Source organism: Sturnira hondurensis, unplaced genomic scaffold (genome assembly GCF_014824575.4).
Source record: "Sturnira hondurensis isolate 20B ecotype Veracruz unplaced genomic scaffold, ASM1482457v3 Scaffold0000648, whole genome shotgun sequence".
NCBI lineage: Eukaryota > Metazoa > Chordata > Mammalia > Chiroptera > Phyllostomidae > Sturnira > Sturnira hondurensis.
In genome coordinates this window covers 7,105,092-7,123,918 of record NW_028073279.1, presented here as the reverse complement: position 1 = coordinate 7,123,918, position 18,827 = coordinate 7,105,092, and the positions used below count along the sequence as shown (strand labels likewise).

At 39.5% G+C, this 18,827-nt stretch overlaps 1 protein-coding gene across 3 annotated transcripts in view; it reads left to right on the top strand.

The window, feature by feature from the left end:
* The window catches only part of IL12RB2 (interleukin 12 receptor subunit beta 2), a 72,968-nt gene that overhangs the window by 19,252 nt on the left and 34,889 nt on the right, over positions 1-18,827 (top strand). For all 3 annotated transcript variants that reach the window (XM_037042803.1, XM_037042792.1, XM_037042796.1), the window contains exons 6-8: positions 1,058-1,200; positions 2,401-2,551; positions 12,981-13,060. In XM_037042803.1, the coding sequence (XP_036898698.1) occupies positions 1,058-1,200; positions 2,401-2,551; positions 12,981-13,060 (374 nt within the window). The remainder of the gene's footprint in view (positions 1-1,057; positions 1,201-2,400; positions 2,552-12,980; positions 13,061-18,827) is intronic.

Sequence of the window (18,827 nt, the reverse complement as noted above, 5' to 3'; positions counted from 1 at the left end):
ATTACTTTGATGCAAGTAAAAGGATGCATGATCCTAGAGCTACGTAGAGATGGTTGTGTAAAATGAGATAGTCAACATATTTCTCTATATTGGCAAATAGGAGCTCCCAGCTTCAAAACCCATGAAAGCACCAGCTACCAGTAATGTCCTGTGGAGCTAGCTATTCAAGCAGCTCAGTGTAGTTCTTCACAGTAGAGGTGTCTTTTTACCCCTGTAGCTGCTCCACTGTTTTGAGCTGGGCCTAAAGCAGCCGGTGCAAATGATAAATAAAATGTATCAAGGTTTATATGCACCTTGCTCCAAGAATACTTACCTCCATTCCTCTCAGCTTAGTTGCCAGAATGACCAGTCCCAGCACATTTCTGAGCAAATATAATTGGCCCAGTTGAGTCAAAAGACCAATCTCAGGCCTTCCCAAGTTTTACCCATCCCAGGTAGTCCTGGGTTTCCAGCCTGCCTGAAGTTCCAGAAACTCACCCTGTGTGTTTCTCTTCTCTCTTTCCACAGCACTTCTTTGTATACATACTGCGAACCATACGTTTGAACATAGGCATTTACTGTGCATTTGCCTATCACACTTCTCCCATTCCACCTTCCATCTTTTACGTAGACATCTGTAAGCCACCTTTTCCCCCTAGTTCTTTTCTTCTGTTCTCCTATCCCTATGTCCCCTTCCTGTGACTTTTCTACCAACATTTCTTCTCCTGGGTGGTCATCACGAGCTACTTTTGCCTTTTCAGCCGTTGGAACTCTCAAGTTTGGCACATCGGGTGTTTTTTTCTTAATCGTTGGATTAAATGGAATCAACACCATTACTAATGTTGGTGGTAGTTTATTTGATAAAAACGAGGGGAATTATTTTAATAATTTAGAAACAAATCAAACTTTTTCAGCTTTCTAAAAGCCAGGGACTTCTCTCTTGATTATGTCTCCAATTTTGGGGGTCATGATCGTAGGGATGAATTTTTGTTCAACTCTTTATAGCTCATGTCAATGTATAAGGCAATTTCTGATTGTGGAGCCTGAATCACACTCTCTTGTTTGTCCTGGTTACCAGTGAGGCCTCTTCCTCCATGGGACGTCAGAATCAAATTTGTAAATGCTTCTGTGGGCAGATGCACTCTTTGGTGGAAAGATGAGGGGATGGTGCTGCTTAATCGACTCAGATATCGGCCCAATAACAACAAATCCTGGACTATGGTAATGGCCTTTCGAGTGAAGGGGAGACACAGAGAGGGCTTCTTGGAGTTGCTGCACAGACCCTGTCTTTTCAGACCAGCAAAATAGGTGATTTAAGAAAAATGCCCATGCCCTGGCTGGAGTAGCTCAGTGGATTGAGCGCGGGCCTGCGAACCACACGATCGCGGTTCGATTCCCAGTCAGGGCACATGCCTGGGTTGCAGGCCAGTTCCCAGCAGGGGACATTCAAGAGGCAACCATACATTGATATTTCTGTCCTTCTCTCCTTCCCTTCTTCTCTAAAAATAAATAAATAAAATCTTAAAAAAAAAAGAATAATGCCCAAAAGTTCATACTTGAGATATACCAGAAAGTCACATGCACCTCTATTTGTTAATAAATATCTTGAATTCTGATCACTGATTTTGAAATTTTTTAAGTTGTAACCTTCTATAAACCAGTATTAATTTTCTATAGTTTATTTCTAGTAAAGGGCTTATTTCTCCTTGCTTTTCTACCCCCATCCCATATTATATTTTAGTAATTTTTAAAATATACTGGAAAGAGATATATTAGGGAATGTCCATAGAAGTTCATATGGAATTTAATATTTCAAAGATAAAGCCCTACACTTTAATTGTTAGGCATTTTTTTACAATAAAAAATATAGGATTATAATTCCTTCCAGTATTTTTGTAAAATATAATGTCTTATAATGACAAAGGATCAGTTAGTTTCACAAAAAGCTGATATTCAAGAAAGGTATAGTAATTAAATTTCTCTTATTGAATTATTCTTACATAATTAAAGTGTTCCATTTGAACCAAATTCTATGTCTATATAAGTGTCGAAATATGTATCACATTCTAATTGCGACCAAATAAAAAATAATCTCTAGTGTAGAAACTTCTCCAAGCCCTTTTTCAAAGTCGGTAGTTTTCAACCTTCACTCCTTTTTTGGCTAGTTTTAGGATCCCCCTTGGAACCCATATAGGTAGGTTTTTAATCTCAGGAGGTTGGGGGGTTGTTTTTTGAGAGAGCATTATTTCAGATTAACATCGTGTGTATGCAGTAACCCAGCCAGTGATATTTCTTTTCATTGAATGACAGATCCAAAAAAATAAAAAGGGTTATCTGGTCTAGTTTATTTGCCTTTATGTTAAAATTCTTTACATTAATATTGTTTTAATATTCATCTGTAAAAATCTCATCTGTTTGAAGGTTAATGCTACAAATGCCAAAGGAAGACATGATTTGTTGGATCTGGAACCGTTTACAGAATATGAATTTCAGGTTTCCTCTAAGCTGCATCTTTGTAAGGGTAGTTGGAGTGACTGGAGTGAATCATTGAGAGTGCAAACACCAGAAGAGGGTATGTATCAAAAAAAAAAAATAAAAAAGAAAGAAAGGGTTGGTGGGAAGGGGGGAGAAAGGAGGAAAAGAGAAAGATACACCGATTTTCTTGGAATGGAATCTCTAAATCTCTGATACTGAATCAAAAAGTATGATTGTCTTAATTAATAATTTTTGCATTAATTTAAATTCTGAAACTGTTCAGAGAGATATGCTTACATTACTAAGAAATTTTTAACATTAGGTAAGTTCTACTCCTGTTTGCCACATATTTTCATGTTGGTTACAAGCTTATGCCTCAGTAATGTGAGGCTGTAACTCTTATTTCTATTATACTTACTATTTCTATTTCACTTACCATCTCAGTAACTCTCTCATACCACAGAGCTAAAGCAGTAATTAATTTCATTCTTTCATAGTTAAACCTTAATATATTTTACCTTTTGTATTCTATGAAAATTAATTTGGCTTTATAAACTACCAAAGGCTTGAAAGAAGGAAGACTATGGAGACATGACATTTTAAAGTAAAATTTAACATCCAACCATCTGCCTCCTCCAAATATTGCAGCATTGCGTTTCTCAGGGCTTCGACTCACAGCTCAGATGAGTGCCAACAGACTGACCCATAGCTTTGGAAAGGATATCAGATATATTTTTCAGGCTACAGACTTTTCTTTCTTTGTAATTATGGGAAGATAATTTTACTGAAGTACAATGAAATATTTTATTAAAGCAAAAATGCTTATATGAACATTATGCTAGTATTAACAAATCTTTGGAGACACAAGATATAACCATCTGAATATAGCATTCAAAAGCTCTCATTTAGTGATATAGCATGGAACTTTTCATAATTTGCATAAATTTGGCACAGAGAAAAATTATTAGCATATAATCCGTTGCTTTATTATCTGGAGATTTTGTAATACATATGCTTATTTGTGAAACTCATGGGTGTGTGTGCATATGAAATAACCTTGTGATTAAGTCACATTTATTTTCTGTGAGCTAATAATTACTTTTGGCAATTGATGAAACTTATCGGTAATGCCTCAATGACGTCCAAGCACGCAAAGGACATATTAATTTAAACTATAATTTCTGATATACAAACTATAGGATAATTGTATTTCTTCCCTTTTCCTTGTATGGATTACATTTCCCTATTTAAAAAAACATTTAAAAATGAATTCATTTGACAAATTAGAATTTATTTGCTCTCATTTCATTATTAAAATCTCTTCATGTTGAGCCACTTACTCTCTGCTTACATGCTTGCCATTTTTGTAATCCAGAGCTTACTCTTATTATCCTTTTATTACACGTAGTCAAAGTAATGCATTTTTAAAAGGTACTTCATGGATTGGATTTTATTTATACATAATGCAGATGAAATTCTTGAAAATGGGCCATATTTTATGTTTAACTTCAAGGTAGTAAATAGGCTGAGAAGTACTTGTTACATCACATTAGGATAAACTATAAACAAGGGAAACACTGGGCTTGCGAATCCTTGACAATGGCCTCTTTGGAGATGTGTGAAACAGGTTTTCTTTTCTAAGCATTTATCCATTGAATTGAAAACCCTTCAAAGTAGGACAGTAACTTTCTCATATTCTGTAAAATAAACCACCATCATAACAATAGCTGCACTCACTGTTATGGTTGAGAACTTGTGGATGGTTGTGAATTTGAACCAAGGGAGCCGGTTTATTCAGGGTAATTCAGGCATTTCATAAAGAAAGAAACCCATACTCCGAGTGTACCCTGGTTACCAAGCTCTGCTGGCTTCCTTTCAGTGTCTGAATCTCCCTTTTCAGTGTTTGATCTTTCTGTGGGTTGTTGTAGGTTTTCTTTTCTCTTGCCCTGAGCTGCTGCATGGTTTTTGCTTCTTACCACTATTTCTGTCATCAGTTTCTGTATGAAACGCCAACTGATGTAAACCTAAAAGGTGTGAACTTTTTTTAACATCTCTTCCTTTAAACCCTTTTAATGTGTACTCATATGTAACTTGGCATTTAAAAAAATTACTAGTAAGCTTTTTTTTTTAGTTACTCAAACTTAATGATCCTTTGCTAACAAAACTGAGAGCAATATGTTGTGTACTGGTGAATTGGGCATCGTTATATCATGTTGGTGAAAATGAGGCCGCTATTTACTCCACATGGCCTTTTCCTATGTTGTTCATTTTAACTCTATTTATGGTCCTCCATAAAAAACACTTTTTAAATGATCACTAAGTATGGGGTAGGAAGAAAGAAACCTCTTTCTGTGTTTAGGACAGTCCCACAGTCAGTTTCCATCAGAGGCAGGCTTCATACCGGGAATTGAGCAACCATGTTTTGCTTTTAGTTGGGAAACACTCTTGAGTTTGGGTTGCCTGATATTCAGACATACTTGAGAATGGCCTCAGGTGCTGGGACCACTTAGAACACCCAGGTGGAGACTCCAAAATAAAGATGAATAAGCCATTCTTCAGAACTATATTACCAATTTGGTGTTCCTGTCTGTTTACTCACCATTTTTAAAAGTCTTGTTTTCAAGTGTTGGTCTTGCTAACACTCTGTGGACAATTACTAAAGGAAGCATTACATTCTTGTGCTTGTGCCGTAAAGGAGGTAAAGGAGAACACAATTCCTCATCGTGGGGATGACTTGGGTGTTTAGTGAGAAATCCTCAAAGAAGGAGGAAGTGCTGGGTTACTAGCTATAGCCTCCCCTCCTCACATTGAGAAGCTAGGTGATCCCCTCGTTCATTTGTAGCTTTAAAATTGATCAGGTAAGAACAATTATATGCTAGAGATTATTTTACCATCTTGGTTAGCAAGCATTCTATAATAATCTAGCTTAGAGGTCAGCAAACACTTTCTGTAAAGCTCCAGATAGTAAATATTTTTGGCTCTGTGGACCATATAACCTGTCTCAGCTACTAAAATTTGCTGTTGTAGTGTGTGAGCAGCCACCGAAAATATATAAATACTTAGACAAAGCTGTGTTTCAATAAAACTTTATTTATGGACATTGAAGTTTGAATTTTATATAATTTTCACATGTCACTAAAATGATTCTCCTTCTGATTTTTTTTTATTACAACCATTTAAAAATGTGAAAACCATTATTACTGCCCTGTCTGGGGTGGCTCAGTGGATTGAATGCCAGCCTGGAAACTGAAAGGTCGCTAGTTCAATTCCCAGTCAGGGCCCATGCCTGGCTTGCAGGCCAGGTCTCCAGTTGGGGCAGTACAAGAGGGAACAGATCAATGTATCTCTCATACAGCAGTGTAATTCTCCCTGTCTTTCTCTCTCCCTTCTCCTTTCTCTAAAAGTAAATAAAGTTGTCTTTATTAAAAAATTAAAATGTGAAAACTCTTATTATTAGTTCACAGTCTATACAAAAACGGGGAATGTACCAGATTTGATCAATGAGCTATAGTTTGCTGACTACTAAACTACCTAAACTTGCAAGTATCATGCCTATGCCTCTTTGCTTGTGGCTTGAGGAGATGAGAATGAATAGCTCTTTACCCTTCTAAGGAGACTCACACGCAAACATTTTCGTTAGAAATGTTTCAGATCCAATGTCAGTCCCTACCCTGTATCTCCATTTCGTCCCCTTTAAATCCAACATGTACCCCTAAAGAAGTAAATGCCTAAGCTTAATTATTTGACAAGATGGTGATCATGCCAATAGGAAGAAATGTTTTCCATGAAGCCCCCTCCAAACAGAAACCAGTGGAGAAAATATATGCTTCTCTGGATGGTCTGTGGGGAATGTGTGTGTATCAGGAACTATGCCAGGTGCTGAGACACAGTGATAACTTAGTCAGATCCTCAGACTCAGGGGTGTATACTGGAACATCAGGAAAAAATTCCTGGCAGAGAGCAACCAAGAAGAAATATGAAGTCCAAATGGAATTTTTTAGCTTTCCTCCATCTGGAACAGATGGCCTCCAAGGTTACTGTAGTAGGGGAGGAGAGCTATTTCCTCCTTGAAGTAGGTGATTCTCTTGAATTCTTTGAAATCTCACATTCCTGGGGGTTTTTTCCTTTTACTTATTCCACATTTACCCTGTTCTACCTCCCCTCACCCCAGTTTTCCTCTGGTAATTACCATACTGTTGTCTGTCTATGAGCTTTTTTGCCTTTTTTTTTTTTACTTAATCACTTCACCTTTTTCACCCAGTCCCCTAACACTCCTCCCTTCTTAACAGCTTTCAGTCTGTTCTCTGTATCTATAAGTCTGTTTCTATTTTGTTTATTTGTTTATCTTGCTAATTAGATTCCCCATGTAAGTAAAATCATATGGTACTTGTCTTTCTCTGACTGGCTTATTTCACTTAATATAATGCTTTCCATGTCCACCCATGCTATTGCAAATGGTAAGATTTCCTCTTTTTTTTTTAATAGTCAAGTAGTATTTCATTGTGTAAATGTACCACAGCTTTTTTATCCACTCATCTGCTGATGTGAATTTGGGCTGCTTCCAATTCCTGGTTATTATAAATAACACTGCAGTGAACATAGGTGTGCATATATTCTTTCAAATCAGTGTTTTGGATTTCCTTAGATATATTCCCAGAAGTGGAATCTCTGGATCATCAGGCAGTTCCATTTTACATTTTTTTAGGTATCTCCATACTGCTTTCTATCCACACTGGCTACACCCATCTGCATTCCTACCAACAGGGCACGGGGGTTCCCTTGTCTTTGCATTCTCACCAGCACTTGTTCTTTGTTGATTTATTCATGGTAGCCATGCTGACAGGTGTGAGGTGAAATCTCATTGTCGTTTTAATTTGCATTTCTCTGATGAATAGTGATGTTAAACATTTTTGCATATGTCCATTGTTCATCTGTATGTGCTCTTTGGAGACGTATCTATTCAGGCCCTTTGACCATTTTTAACTGGATGTTTTTTTTTTTTGGTGTTGAGTTTTATAAGTTCTTTACAAATTTTTGATATTAACCCGTTATCAGATGTATCATTGGCGAATATTCAGTGGATTGTCTTTTCATGTTGTTAATGGTTTCCTTTCCTGTGAAAATACTTTTTGGTTAGATATAGTCCCATTTGTTTATTTTTTCTTTAGTTTCCCTGGCCTGAGAAGACATAATAAAAAATATATTGCTATAAGAAATGTCTGAGATCTTACTGCTGATGTTTTTCTCTAGGATTTTTATGGTTTCAAGTTTTACATTTAAGTCTTTAATCCATTTTGAGTTTATTCTAGTGTGTGGTGTAAGAAGGTGGTCCAGTTTCATTTTTTTGCATATATCTGTCCATGTTTCCTAACACCATCTCTTGAATAGACGACTGTATGTTCTTGTCTCTTTTGTCAAACACTAATTGCCCATAAAGAAGTGGGTATATTTCTGGGCCCTCTATTATGTTCCATTGATCATATTTCTGGTTTTTATTTTATGTTATTAGCCAAGTCTTGGTAACATATAGTTTCAGCCCTGGACCCTCTCCAAGGCTTCAGGTTTGTGTTTCCATTCCCTATTTCTAATCTTCACTTAGATGGCAACGGACATCCTAAACCTCATGTAGCCTAAACAAAAACTTTTCAATTTTCTCCAAAGCAAAATGTTTCCAAAATACTTGTTTCACTCTTTTCTATCTCAATAAATGACACCACCATCATCCTAGATACTCAAGTCAAAAATTGAGAAATTATTCTTAAATTTTCCTTCCCCCCATTTCCTGATACCGACAATTGACTCAGTCTCCTGGATGTAGTGAAAATCTGTTCATTACTTCCATGGCCACTGTGATTGCCCTTCGTTTAAGCTACTCTCTTATTTAAAGCATAAGAACAAAATGAACACTATGAACACGTAAGAACCCACCATTCAACTTAGATGCTACAAAATTACTGACATGTCCTTACCCCTGTCATACCTCCCCAGAAATGATCACCAACCTGGATTGTATGTTGATCATCCTCATACTTTCCTCATAGCTTTCTGAAGTCTCTGTATAATTGTATAATTAGTTTTGCTTGTTTTTGAACATAATCAAGATTGTATTTTCTATGCAGTCTTTTTCAACTTTTTGTCTATGGACACTCTATAGCACTCTAAGACAGTGCCTCCATTGATTTTAGTGTGGATGAAACACCCCTGTTTCTATGAAGAAAGAAGCTTGATCTTTACTTGTGATCTTGTTGAAACATTGTTTCTTTAAAAAAATAAAGATAGAGGGAATATTCAAATATTTGAAATGCTGCTGAGAAGTCCAGTGAAATAAGAACAGAGACGTGATCGTTCGATTTGGCAGCACAAAGTGTACTGCCAACCAGTGGTAGTGGGCACAAAACCTCAGGTGGGATGAGTTAAGAGGTGAGGTGAGGAAATAATGAGAGGGACAATTCACAACTCTTTAAGAGGTTCTGTGAAGGGGAGTAGAGAGGCAATGCAAGGCAGTAGCTGGAATGGGATGTGATGTTAGGAAGTTCTTTGTCTCTTTGTTTCTGTTTTTAGGATCAGAAATAATATAGTCTATTTATACATTTATTGGTGACTCTAGTTAACCCTGCAATGATAAGGGCCCAGCAGAGAGAGAGAGAAGTTAATGATATAAGAAAAGTGAAAGAGAGATTCTTGATAAAGCAAGAGAGGATGGGATTCAGAACTCAGGTTAAAAGATTGAACTTTGATGGAAGTAGAGATGATTCATCCTTAGTAAAATCAGTGGGGGTGCTGTGTTAGAGAATAGATGGTGGAGTTTGAAAGTGTTCATGGTGGGAAGATGAGGGAATTCTGGCCTGTATTCTCCCTTTTGCTCAGTGAGGTTTGAGTCAAAGGCATCAGCTGAGAGAAACAGATCATTGAATGCGGGTAGGTGGGGAAACTGACAGGACAGCCTTTGAGAAGGAACACCTGTGTGCCTGGTCGGTTATAAAGACCAGTGACAGAAAGGGGCTGTGATCCCACACTCCTGAGATATCCCTCCTGATTTTTATCCGCCACACATGTGTGTGGGACCAGCCCATTCCACATCTCCATATCTCTGCCCCTCCTGTCAGTCTGGGTGGATGTGGATTTAATTCCATACTTGTCAGACTTCCATCCAACTCGATTTCTGACAGTTCTGAGTGATGGTTGTTCTACAGTTTAGTTGTGATTTTTATGTGTTTGTGAGAGGAGGCTAGCCATGTTTACCTATACCTCCATCTTGACCAGAGTTCTAAAACTAGGTTTTAGATAAATATAGCACGGCCTAAAGAGTGGGGCATCAAGGAATCAAGGAAGTGAATGGCTTGTCTCTCTCTCGCCCTGCTTAGAGCACAGCTTGGACAAAAAAAATGTGTGCATTGCATTTTATCTACTACCTGAAACCTCCCAAGATATGCTTTTTCCATATTTACTTTTTTGTTAAATCCTCCAATCTCATTGTTCTTAGAGATCTTTATTTCCTTTCAATTCCTAGTAGAACCTCTGTGGAGGGACAGCTTTGTACCCCTATTCAGTAGCCCTGGTCCACAGCCCTGCGCCTGGGCCTCAGATGGGAATGCTAACCTCAGGAGCAACTCATCACTTGGCTCTCATTTGCTTGCCACACATACAGTTTCACAAAATCCTGGAATCTTAGGATTTTAGAGTTGAAAGAACCCCCAAGGTCATTTAAGTCATTTAGGCCAATATCTTGCTTACCTTAGTATCTTTTCTTCCCACCGCCCCTCATACTGGTGACTCTAGTTAACCCTACAATTTTTCCCTTTTCATAGGAACTAGTTTCATCTCAGGAAAGCCAACTTCCATTTCGCAGTGTTTGTATATTTAATCATCGGCACCCGTTTGTTTTGTAATCACTTTGACACAGGGGCATTGGACGTTCCTTCTCCCACCTGCTTATAATAGTTTTAATCTGCCTTGTGTTGTTACATAACACTGTGGTTAGAACTTTGAGTGACTCTGTGAGAGCTGAATGTCAGAGATTCTCTTTCATGTTAGCCCTTCCAGTGTGTTAAACAGCAGTGGTTTGACACCCCTGGTCATGCACCTCCACCCTTTGAAACTCACGCGGACTCAGCTAGTGATTTCTCTCCAATAGTGGCTTACACTCAAGGTGGCCACCATTAGAATTTTAGCTTCACTTGCAATTTCTCCTTTGAAGAGACTATGATTCTAGCATTCAAAGTTTAGCTCTATAATAAAATGATAGGTTATATATAGATCTTTAGTAAGGCGATGTTTTTTTTTACATTTCTCACCAATATGTGATTAAGTGAAACCATTTAGCACTAAGGAACAAGTCAGCTGGCTCTGACATTGAGCATACCCAGGTTTCCATATCCTGATTATGTGTCACGTCTGGATTATCAGGTTTGTGAAGTGTTCAGGTCTTCGTGCAGCACAATGAACTGTAGTGGAAGAGCAGGGTCTTTGAAGACCTAGGCTGAGCTTTCTGTTTTGCCACTTACCAGCTATGTGTCTCTTGTAAATCATGTAACCTTTCTCAGCTGTAAAATGGGTGTAATCACATGCACCCCCTGTAGTATAAGAGGATTAAATGAGATAATGTATATAAAGTGTCCAACTATTAGGTGCCACATAACAAGTGGTTAATACATGTCAGGTTGCCTTTCCTTATGTTGCCTGTATGTTTTCCTTTTTTGCATCTGGACTATCAGGAAAAAAGTGCTGAGTTGATTCCTGGGTTGCTCTTTACAATCCTAAAGGATTGAGATTTTTGAGATGTCTTAATGTATGTATTTCTTTCTGCTAAGTCCTCACTGCAAGGGCAAATACTACCACTGGTGGACAGAGAGGGGAAAGAAAACAAGCGCATGTTGAGAAAAAAAGAAAAGATGGCACGAGAAGCAGGAAGAGGGAGTAACAAAGGAAGAAACTGAACATGAAAGAGCCACACCTAACTGGGGAATTATACAGAAATCATTAGCCTTCTCAAATTCCAGCAACTTGGTGGTGCAGAGTGAAGGCCATGAAATTAAACAGACATGTGTTCAAAGCCTGGCTTCTCTGAGCATTAGTTTGGGGACCTTGAACAGTTCCTTTATCTCTCAGCCCCTCAGTTTTCAAATGAAGAAAACAACAGCTAAATTTGCTGAGTCCTTAGCATGTATCGACACTCTTCTATTCATTTAAGTTCTCACTACAGTGCCATGTGATGTACAGAAGTATGATCCTCACTTGACAGATGAGGAAACTGGCTTAAGGATGTGGTTACCACTTGTTCAAGATCAGAGAGCTGGGATTTGCCCTTAGATGGCCTGGCTCAGGGGCTCACACTTCAACCACTGCCCTAAAGCTGCGGACGTCATGGCAGTGAGGGGGACATGAGCTGTCACTGTGAATGGGCGCACACAGGACTTGCCCACAGTGTGTGCTGGTACATGTGCTCCCTCCCTTGGTCCCTGTCTCTTCTCCTCCCCCTGGCTGCATGCTGCTGTTATCCAGGTGAAACTTAATTTTCTGGAAATCGCCATCTGGCTTAATGGAACTTCCTACTACAGAATGAACCTCACTATAGCCTCACCTCAATTACACTCAAACTGTCACTGTTAACTATGTTAGGTTGGTACCACTGAAGCCTGTTTTCAGGGGTTGCTTATATTGACTTCCCCTTGGCTATAAATCAAAACAAATCTGATAGTGGAAGAAATAAAACTACTCACCCACTTATATACACACACATGCACACAAACTTTTACACACAGGAGCTGATTATTTAGTTTGTTTTTAAGCCTATTTGATTGACTTTCTCATATTACATTAGGTCATATTTGACCATTTGACCATAAATTGGTGGCTATTTCTTCTATCAATTCAGCCTGTGTTTTAGCATCAAGTAGATAATGTTCCCTGATTTGTACGTTCATCATTTAACAAAGACTTATTGAGAGCCTATTATATTCCAAGCATGGGGCTAGGTAGGAGAAATATTAAGATGTATGAGACAGGCCTTCCTCTCAAGTAGATCATTGTCTAGTGATCATAAAACCAAATAATAGTACTGCAACATTAGGTCAGAAATAGAGATGAGCGCAAAGTTTATAATTTGTATTTTGTACTTTTACAGGATCAAAAAATGATTTCCTTATGATTTATGTCTTTAGTTTTGACTGAGAATTCTTGATGCATTCCAATAAAAAAGAAAAACCACACACACTTTAAGTTATTTTATTAATATGTTTTAAGAGTAAGTTAGGAATCTAATTTCCTCCTCCTGATTTTTAAAATTTTGTTTTTAAGGTAACTGTGAGCTTTCTATAGCCAAAGAGATACATGTTCATTGTTTAACAAAAGAAAAAAGAAAAATACTGGGGCACAAAGGAATTTGAAAGTATCTTATAATCCCACTCTCCCAGAATTGTTTATCAAATAATCCATTGACTTTTAAAGGTTTTATACTTGTATATGTCTGTGTGTTTATGTATATGTAAATATATAAATGAAAATGTGTTCTTTCCTTTTCAATTCAGAGCCTATTGGGACACTAGATGTTTGGTACATGAAACAGAACATTGACTACAGTAAACAACAGATTTCTCTTTTCTGGAAGGTAAGTTTTCCATGTCAACTTGAAATTCAGGAGAATTATATATTTGTGATTTTTTTTGTTTTTGTTGAGATATAGTTGACATACAAAGAAAGTTATATATTTGAACAATACATTTCAAGGATAAAAAAGACTTTATTTTCATACTGGCTTTCATATGAGGCTTCAGAGATTTTTAATGGAGCTCGTTTTTGCAGCCATATCTTCGATACCTGACTCTGTCATTTACTTTTGCCAGGAAAGGGTGAGAGCTCTGACTGAGTTCCTTCCTCCACACAATCACATCTTTCCCTCATCAGGGTCCTTTCCCATCCCCAAGCATATCCACCCTCTGACCCCACCACACCATCTCTTCTCACTCCTGTCCCCTCTCTGCCCACTCCTCTCTCCTACACACAATGTGCCCAGCAGTGACCATGCACTTTTTGGGAAATGAAACCTGGGGAATATGTGGATGTGGATATCCAGGAATATATATTCTATAGTCATTGAAAAGGGAGAGGGACAGCTGCCAACCTCAGGAACACAAATAAGAGCAAAAAATAATATGAGTAGGAATGGAAGACAGCTCTTCCTCAGGACTAGTAGTAAAACAGTAGTAAATCAAACAGTCTTCCAGGAAACAGTGCCTCCTTATGTAAATACAGGATGTGAAAGTTTCACAAAGTGCTGAAGGCTGGCACTGTCGTTTCATTGAATCCTTGCCAAAATCCTGTGTGATAGGTGGTAGGTATCCCTACTTAACAAATCCAAAAACTGAGGGTCAGAGCGAGAAATTAGTCTTCCCAAAGTCCCCTAGCTACTGAGTGCAGAGCTCGGACTGAAACAGGATCCAGAACTCTCTCTGCTGTATCATGACTCATCTGTGTTGAAAGAAAATGTGATTTGAATTGAGCTACTGATTGGCATGCTCATAATAAGAGGGTTTTGGGAGAGCTGTGCTCCTCCTTATTTCCCCAAACCTCTCACTGCACCTCTTCCAGCTAAGGCTAAATAAACAGTTTTGGAATTATGAAGCTGGTAAGCACAAAACCAGAACAGTCAGAGTAATGCATATATAGTTCTCTGATGGGGTTTGCATGATAGATTTTGAGAGTTGCAGTCTTCTTCGTATTTAAGAAATAAGCCAGGCAGCAAATGAGCTCTTTCTCCCTTTTTTTCCTTTCTCTCTCACACACAAAATGTCTGGTATAAGAGGAGACTACTATAAACAGCTTGGTGAGTCATAATCAAGCTCTTTACTTTGAAACTAAAACCACAGCTTCAAATTTATTTTAAAATAAAGCCATTTGTGCAAGCGAGACAATTCTCAAAGCAAGACAGTTGGAGCAGCCATACTTGTGAATATTATAGAAGAACCCAGCTCAATTCTTGGCTCTTCCTTTTCACTTTCACCAGTAAGTGACTGGTTAAAAAAACAAAATTTCTCCTTCCATAAAAAAGTCTCCTCCCAAAATGTCCTCAATAGTGATCTGAAAAGATACACTGTTTTCCAGTCCCATTTCGTTGCCCTCTACTCCAGGATTTCTCTCTGTACAGTGAGGGTAATGATACTGGTATCTGTGTAGCTGACAAGACCATTGTGGGGATCTATAAATGAGGGAACACATAGGAAAATTCAATGGTACTACATTATGAACTTTTATCCTAAGGGCGAAAGCCACACATACTCAGTGTCACCCACGCCCATGTGCTTCTCACTGCAACAGAGTTTAGCTCAGCGTGATCATGGTGCTCGGAAGTGTCACGGAGCAAGTGTCAAGGAACAGAGCTGAATCAAAACAAACAGTTGTCAGCTACTGGTAATACTTAGAAAACGTGCATATGCAAATTATACTCTGCTTCTCATTTTGATCTTGCCCCTAATCCTCACAAAGCTTACATTATAAAGTGAAGTTTGGGGAATTCAAAAAGATTTTAATCCTCTTCCTCTTCCAGTCTACCCTTCCTCTCTAATTGCTCCCACATTAGCCAGGACAGACAGATGTCTCAGCTGGGACCGTCTGAGACAGGGAGAATTCCACTTTGTAGGTAGCCTGTGCTATGATGGGCAATTCTTGTGAGAAATTCTTCCCTTATGGGAAGCCAGAGTTGTGGATGCTGGAACTGGAACTGGCTTGAATAAGAAACCAAAAATGCAAATGCTAGAAGCTTCTGTAACTTGGTGATGACAGGGCTCCTTCCAAGCCTTCAGTGACCAGCCAGCCTGAGATGTTTTGTAGTGCCATTACAGAATTAAGTCATTTTCAGCAAAATCCTGGGCTTCTTCAGTGACCCCAAATAGGTCACTCACCTGGAAGTGGGACTAAATAAAACACTGAGCAGAGTTATTGAGGTGAGCAGGCCTGCTTTGGACCACAGAACCACAGAATCACAGACGTCTAGAGCCAAAGGGAATTAAAGCCTCACACATGGTCAAAAGTCCCACTACCCATTTTACAAGAGCAGGAACGGGTCTAGGAAGGTCAAGTGACTTCCAGTTACAGCCAATACGGTGCTTGTTCCTGGGAGCCTTTCCTGGGCGGAAATCGCTGCCCCTTCTGTTCGGAACTGTTCACTGCTGCCCCACTCATCTCCCCCGGGATTCCTCATGCTGCTCTCGGGCAGGCTCAGGCATTTGACAGGGCGGTGCCATGACCAATGTCACTCATCTGAATGCCAGACTAGAACGAGGTGCTGCAGCCACATCAGGGGCTTTGTGGCGGGGCCCAAATTAGACCTCACTGGGGAAAGGAAGCAAAGACATGCATGTGGTGGGTTTTTTTCAAACACTGATTAATACTGGGAAACCCAGTCAGGGTACACCCCACCTGACGGAGAGGGGAATTTCAGGTGTTGGCACCAAAGGAAGCCCCGAGTAAAACCCCGTGAGCCCGTGAACAGAGTGAGAGCGCGCTTCTTGAGCAGTGGCGGAAATGTGAGATGACCTTTCATTTTTGCAGGATGTTTACATCAGAGGAGAACAACCAGGTGCTGAATGGGCACAGTCCCTGTGAGTGTACTTATGAATGGATGAATGTGTGAGTATATGTGAGGGATGTGTGTGCACGTGCACGTGTGTGGTATAAGTGCGTGAGTACAGAGGGAATGTGTGAATGAATGTGTGTGTGAATGTGTGTGTCTTTCACATGTGTGAAGGATATGAGTGAGTGTGGATGTAGGTGTCAGTATGTTTATGAGTGTGTATGTGAGTGTAAGTGCACATAGGTGAATGTCCTCGCCCATATGGGCTGTTGTAACAAAATATCAAACACTGGGTGACGAATGAACAACAGAAACCTGTCTCTCCAAGTCCTGGAGTCTGGAAGTCCAAGATTAGGGTGCCAGCATGGTCAGATGAAGGGCATCTTCTGAGTTGCAGATTTCATGTTGTATCCTCACGTGGTGGAAGGGCCAGGGAGCTCCGTGGAGTCTCCTTTATAAGATCACTAATCCCATTCATGAGGGCTCCATCCTCATGACATAGTCACCTCCCAGAGACCCTACCTCCTGACACCACCACAATGGGGGGTAGGATTCCAACAAGTGAATCTTGGGGACACACAAACATTCAAGCTGTGGCAGTGAGTAAGTGTGTGTGGAAGGTATCCCTGTGGATATGAGTGTGGGTGTGGGTGTGTGTGAATAGCAGTGTGTATCTACATGAATATGAATGTGTGAGTGTGTGAGAGTAAAGGAGACCTTTGCTTTGCTGCTCTGGTTCCCACAGAGTTACTCATTTTCCCACCCATTGGTTTCTCTTGAAAGCTGTATTTCCTCAAAAATATCCTGTACTATTTTTTGCCATAGTTATTTTTGAAAGAAAAAGTATTTTCTTTGTTGAAGCCAGAAAGTACAACGTAATGCATGAAATACAATAGAAATACTGGGAATTAGTAAAACAACCAATGCGATAACATTTAGAAACGGTTTCTCTGTCACAAACACCCCATCCTGCGTTAGAGGCCTTCACGGAGGGCTTTCAGCAATTCTGTCCCTCAGATTCTGTCATCTTCTGGGCAGAGTTTCTTGATCTAAGCAAAGGAAACAATATGAGTTCAATACACTTTCATTCCAGTTAATACAGCATGCATCCTTTAAGAAGAAAATCAGGATATATCAATATAGATATAGATATATCAATATCGATCAATATAGATGGAGATATAGATACAAATATAGATATATAATATATGAAATGATATGACGATGAGCAAAGCCACATTAACCTTTCCAGTTTCCTCTGTTCATTCCTTCTGAGTCCTCCCATTATCTTGATCATAGCAAATCAGAAATTCTCTGAAATTATAGCTGATGTCATGGGTCTGGAAGAGGGCTATCTCTGTGTGAATGAAGCTGAATTCATGCCATTCGTTCGTTCATTCAAACAAATACATTAAAGCCAGTCCTTAGTACTGGACACTGTGTGTGCTTCATGCCAGGGATATGGAAGTGGACAAGACAAATCCAGTCCTCATGTCCTTGAACTTGCAGTCCAGCAGGAGAATAGGAGTGGGAGTGAGGATGATGAGGGCACTCTGGCACAAAGGAGGAGCTCGAGATTCAGCTGTGGGGATGGTGGTTGGGCTCATCCAGTGGAGCGGAGGAATAAGGAATGGATGAGGAGCTAGAGAGGACCTCTCAGAAGGTAAGAGTGGAGCTGACCGCAGAGGGACAGGGGAACCAGGACACGGGAGGAGGCACAGTTGTGAAAACTATGGATTCGGCGCATCGCCACTTCAGGGAAGCAATGCAAAGCAAGCCACAAGCGCGAGCCAATCGTGGCTAATTCAAAATTTTCTCCTAGTCACATTTAAAAAAAAACCTAACAGGTGGAATTAATATTTAAAAGATAACCCAAATATACCTGGAACAGTTTCATTTCAACATGTAACCAGTATTTTTATTAGTAATGAGCTATTTGCCATGTTTTCCCTACTAAGTCTTTGAAAACTGGTGTGTCTACTAAGCATCAGCCCCGTGCAGTGGCCGCATGTCCACCCTCCAGGCAGCAGACACCTCAGTTCAGACCGGCCACACTGCCTGGCTCCACGGCGCCCCCCCACTCGGCGCCCCACCCTGCTGTAGTGGACAGTACGGCTCTAGGCCTCCGACAAGTGACACCGAAGAGAGAGAGGCAAACTCTTGATCACAGTAGTGGGGGAAAGATTTGGCGCCTTCTTTATTCATTTGTTAAATGAAGTAATTCATTACAATAAACAGCTACCCTCAAAACACATGAGGTGAGAATAAAGAGAAAATGACAAGCCTGGCTTCAGAAAGACTGTTGGGACCAGAGGCAGCTCATTTACTACATTCTCTTTGCTTCTTTCCCCCTGTATTTCTCTATATTGTAGGAAGAATATTCCAACCTCTATTACATCGCACTGAAGGGATGCATATGTTGGATTCTACATATGAAAGAGATTTAGTAAAAGTAGACAGTATTATTTGTAACCTGATTTGTATCAGTGTAGGACAAAGGCCTATTGTTAGTCCCCAGGGAAGACTGGCCTCCAGGAGCCTGGGAGTCTTAAGTAATATAGGATGTATCCAATCTCAGAATCAACGCTTAAATACAAAAGCGTTGTATTTAAGATGGGAAGGTTTCAATAGTTTGTCATAATGTTCAAGTCTATTTCCTTCCTTTTCCCAAACCTTGTCCAATCACAGGCTGGCACAGAATTTCAGAAGGTAGTTTCAGACAGAATAGACTGCTTTACCTTGCTTACTAGTCACACATATTATACCAGCTATGACATAGGGATTTTTGGTTGCATAACAAAATGGA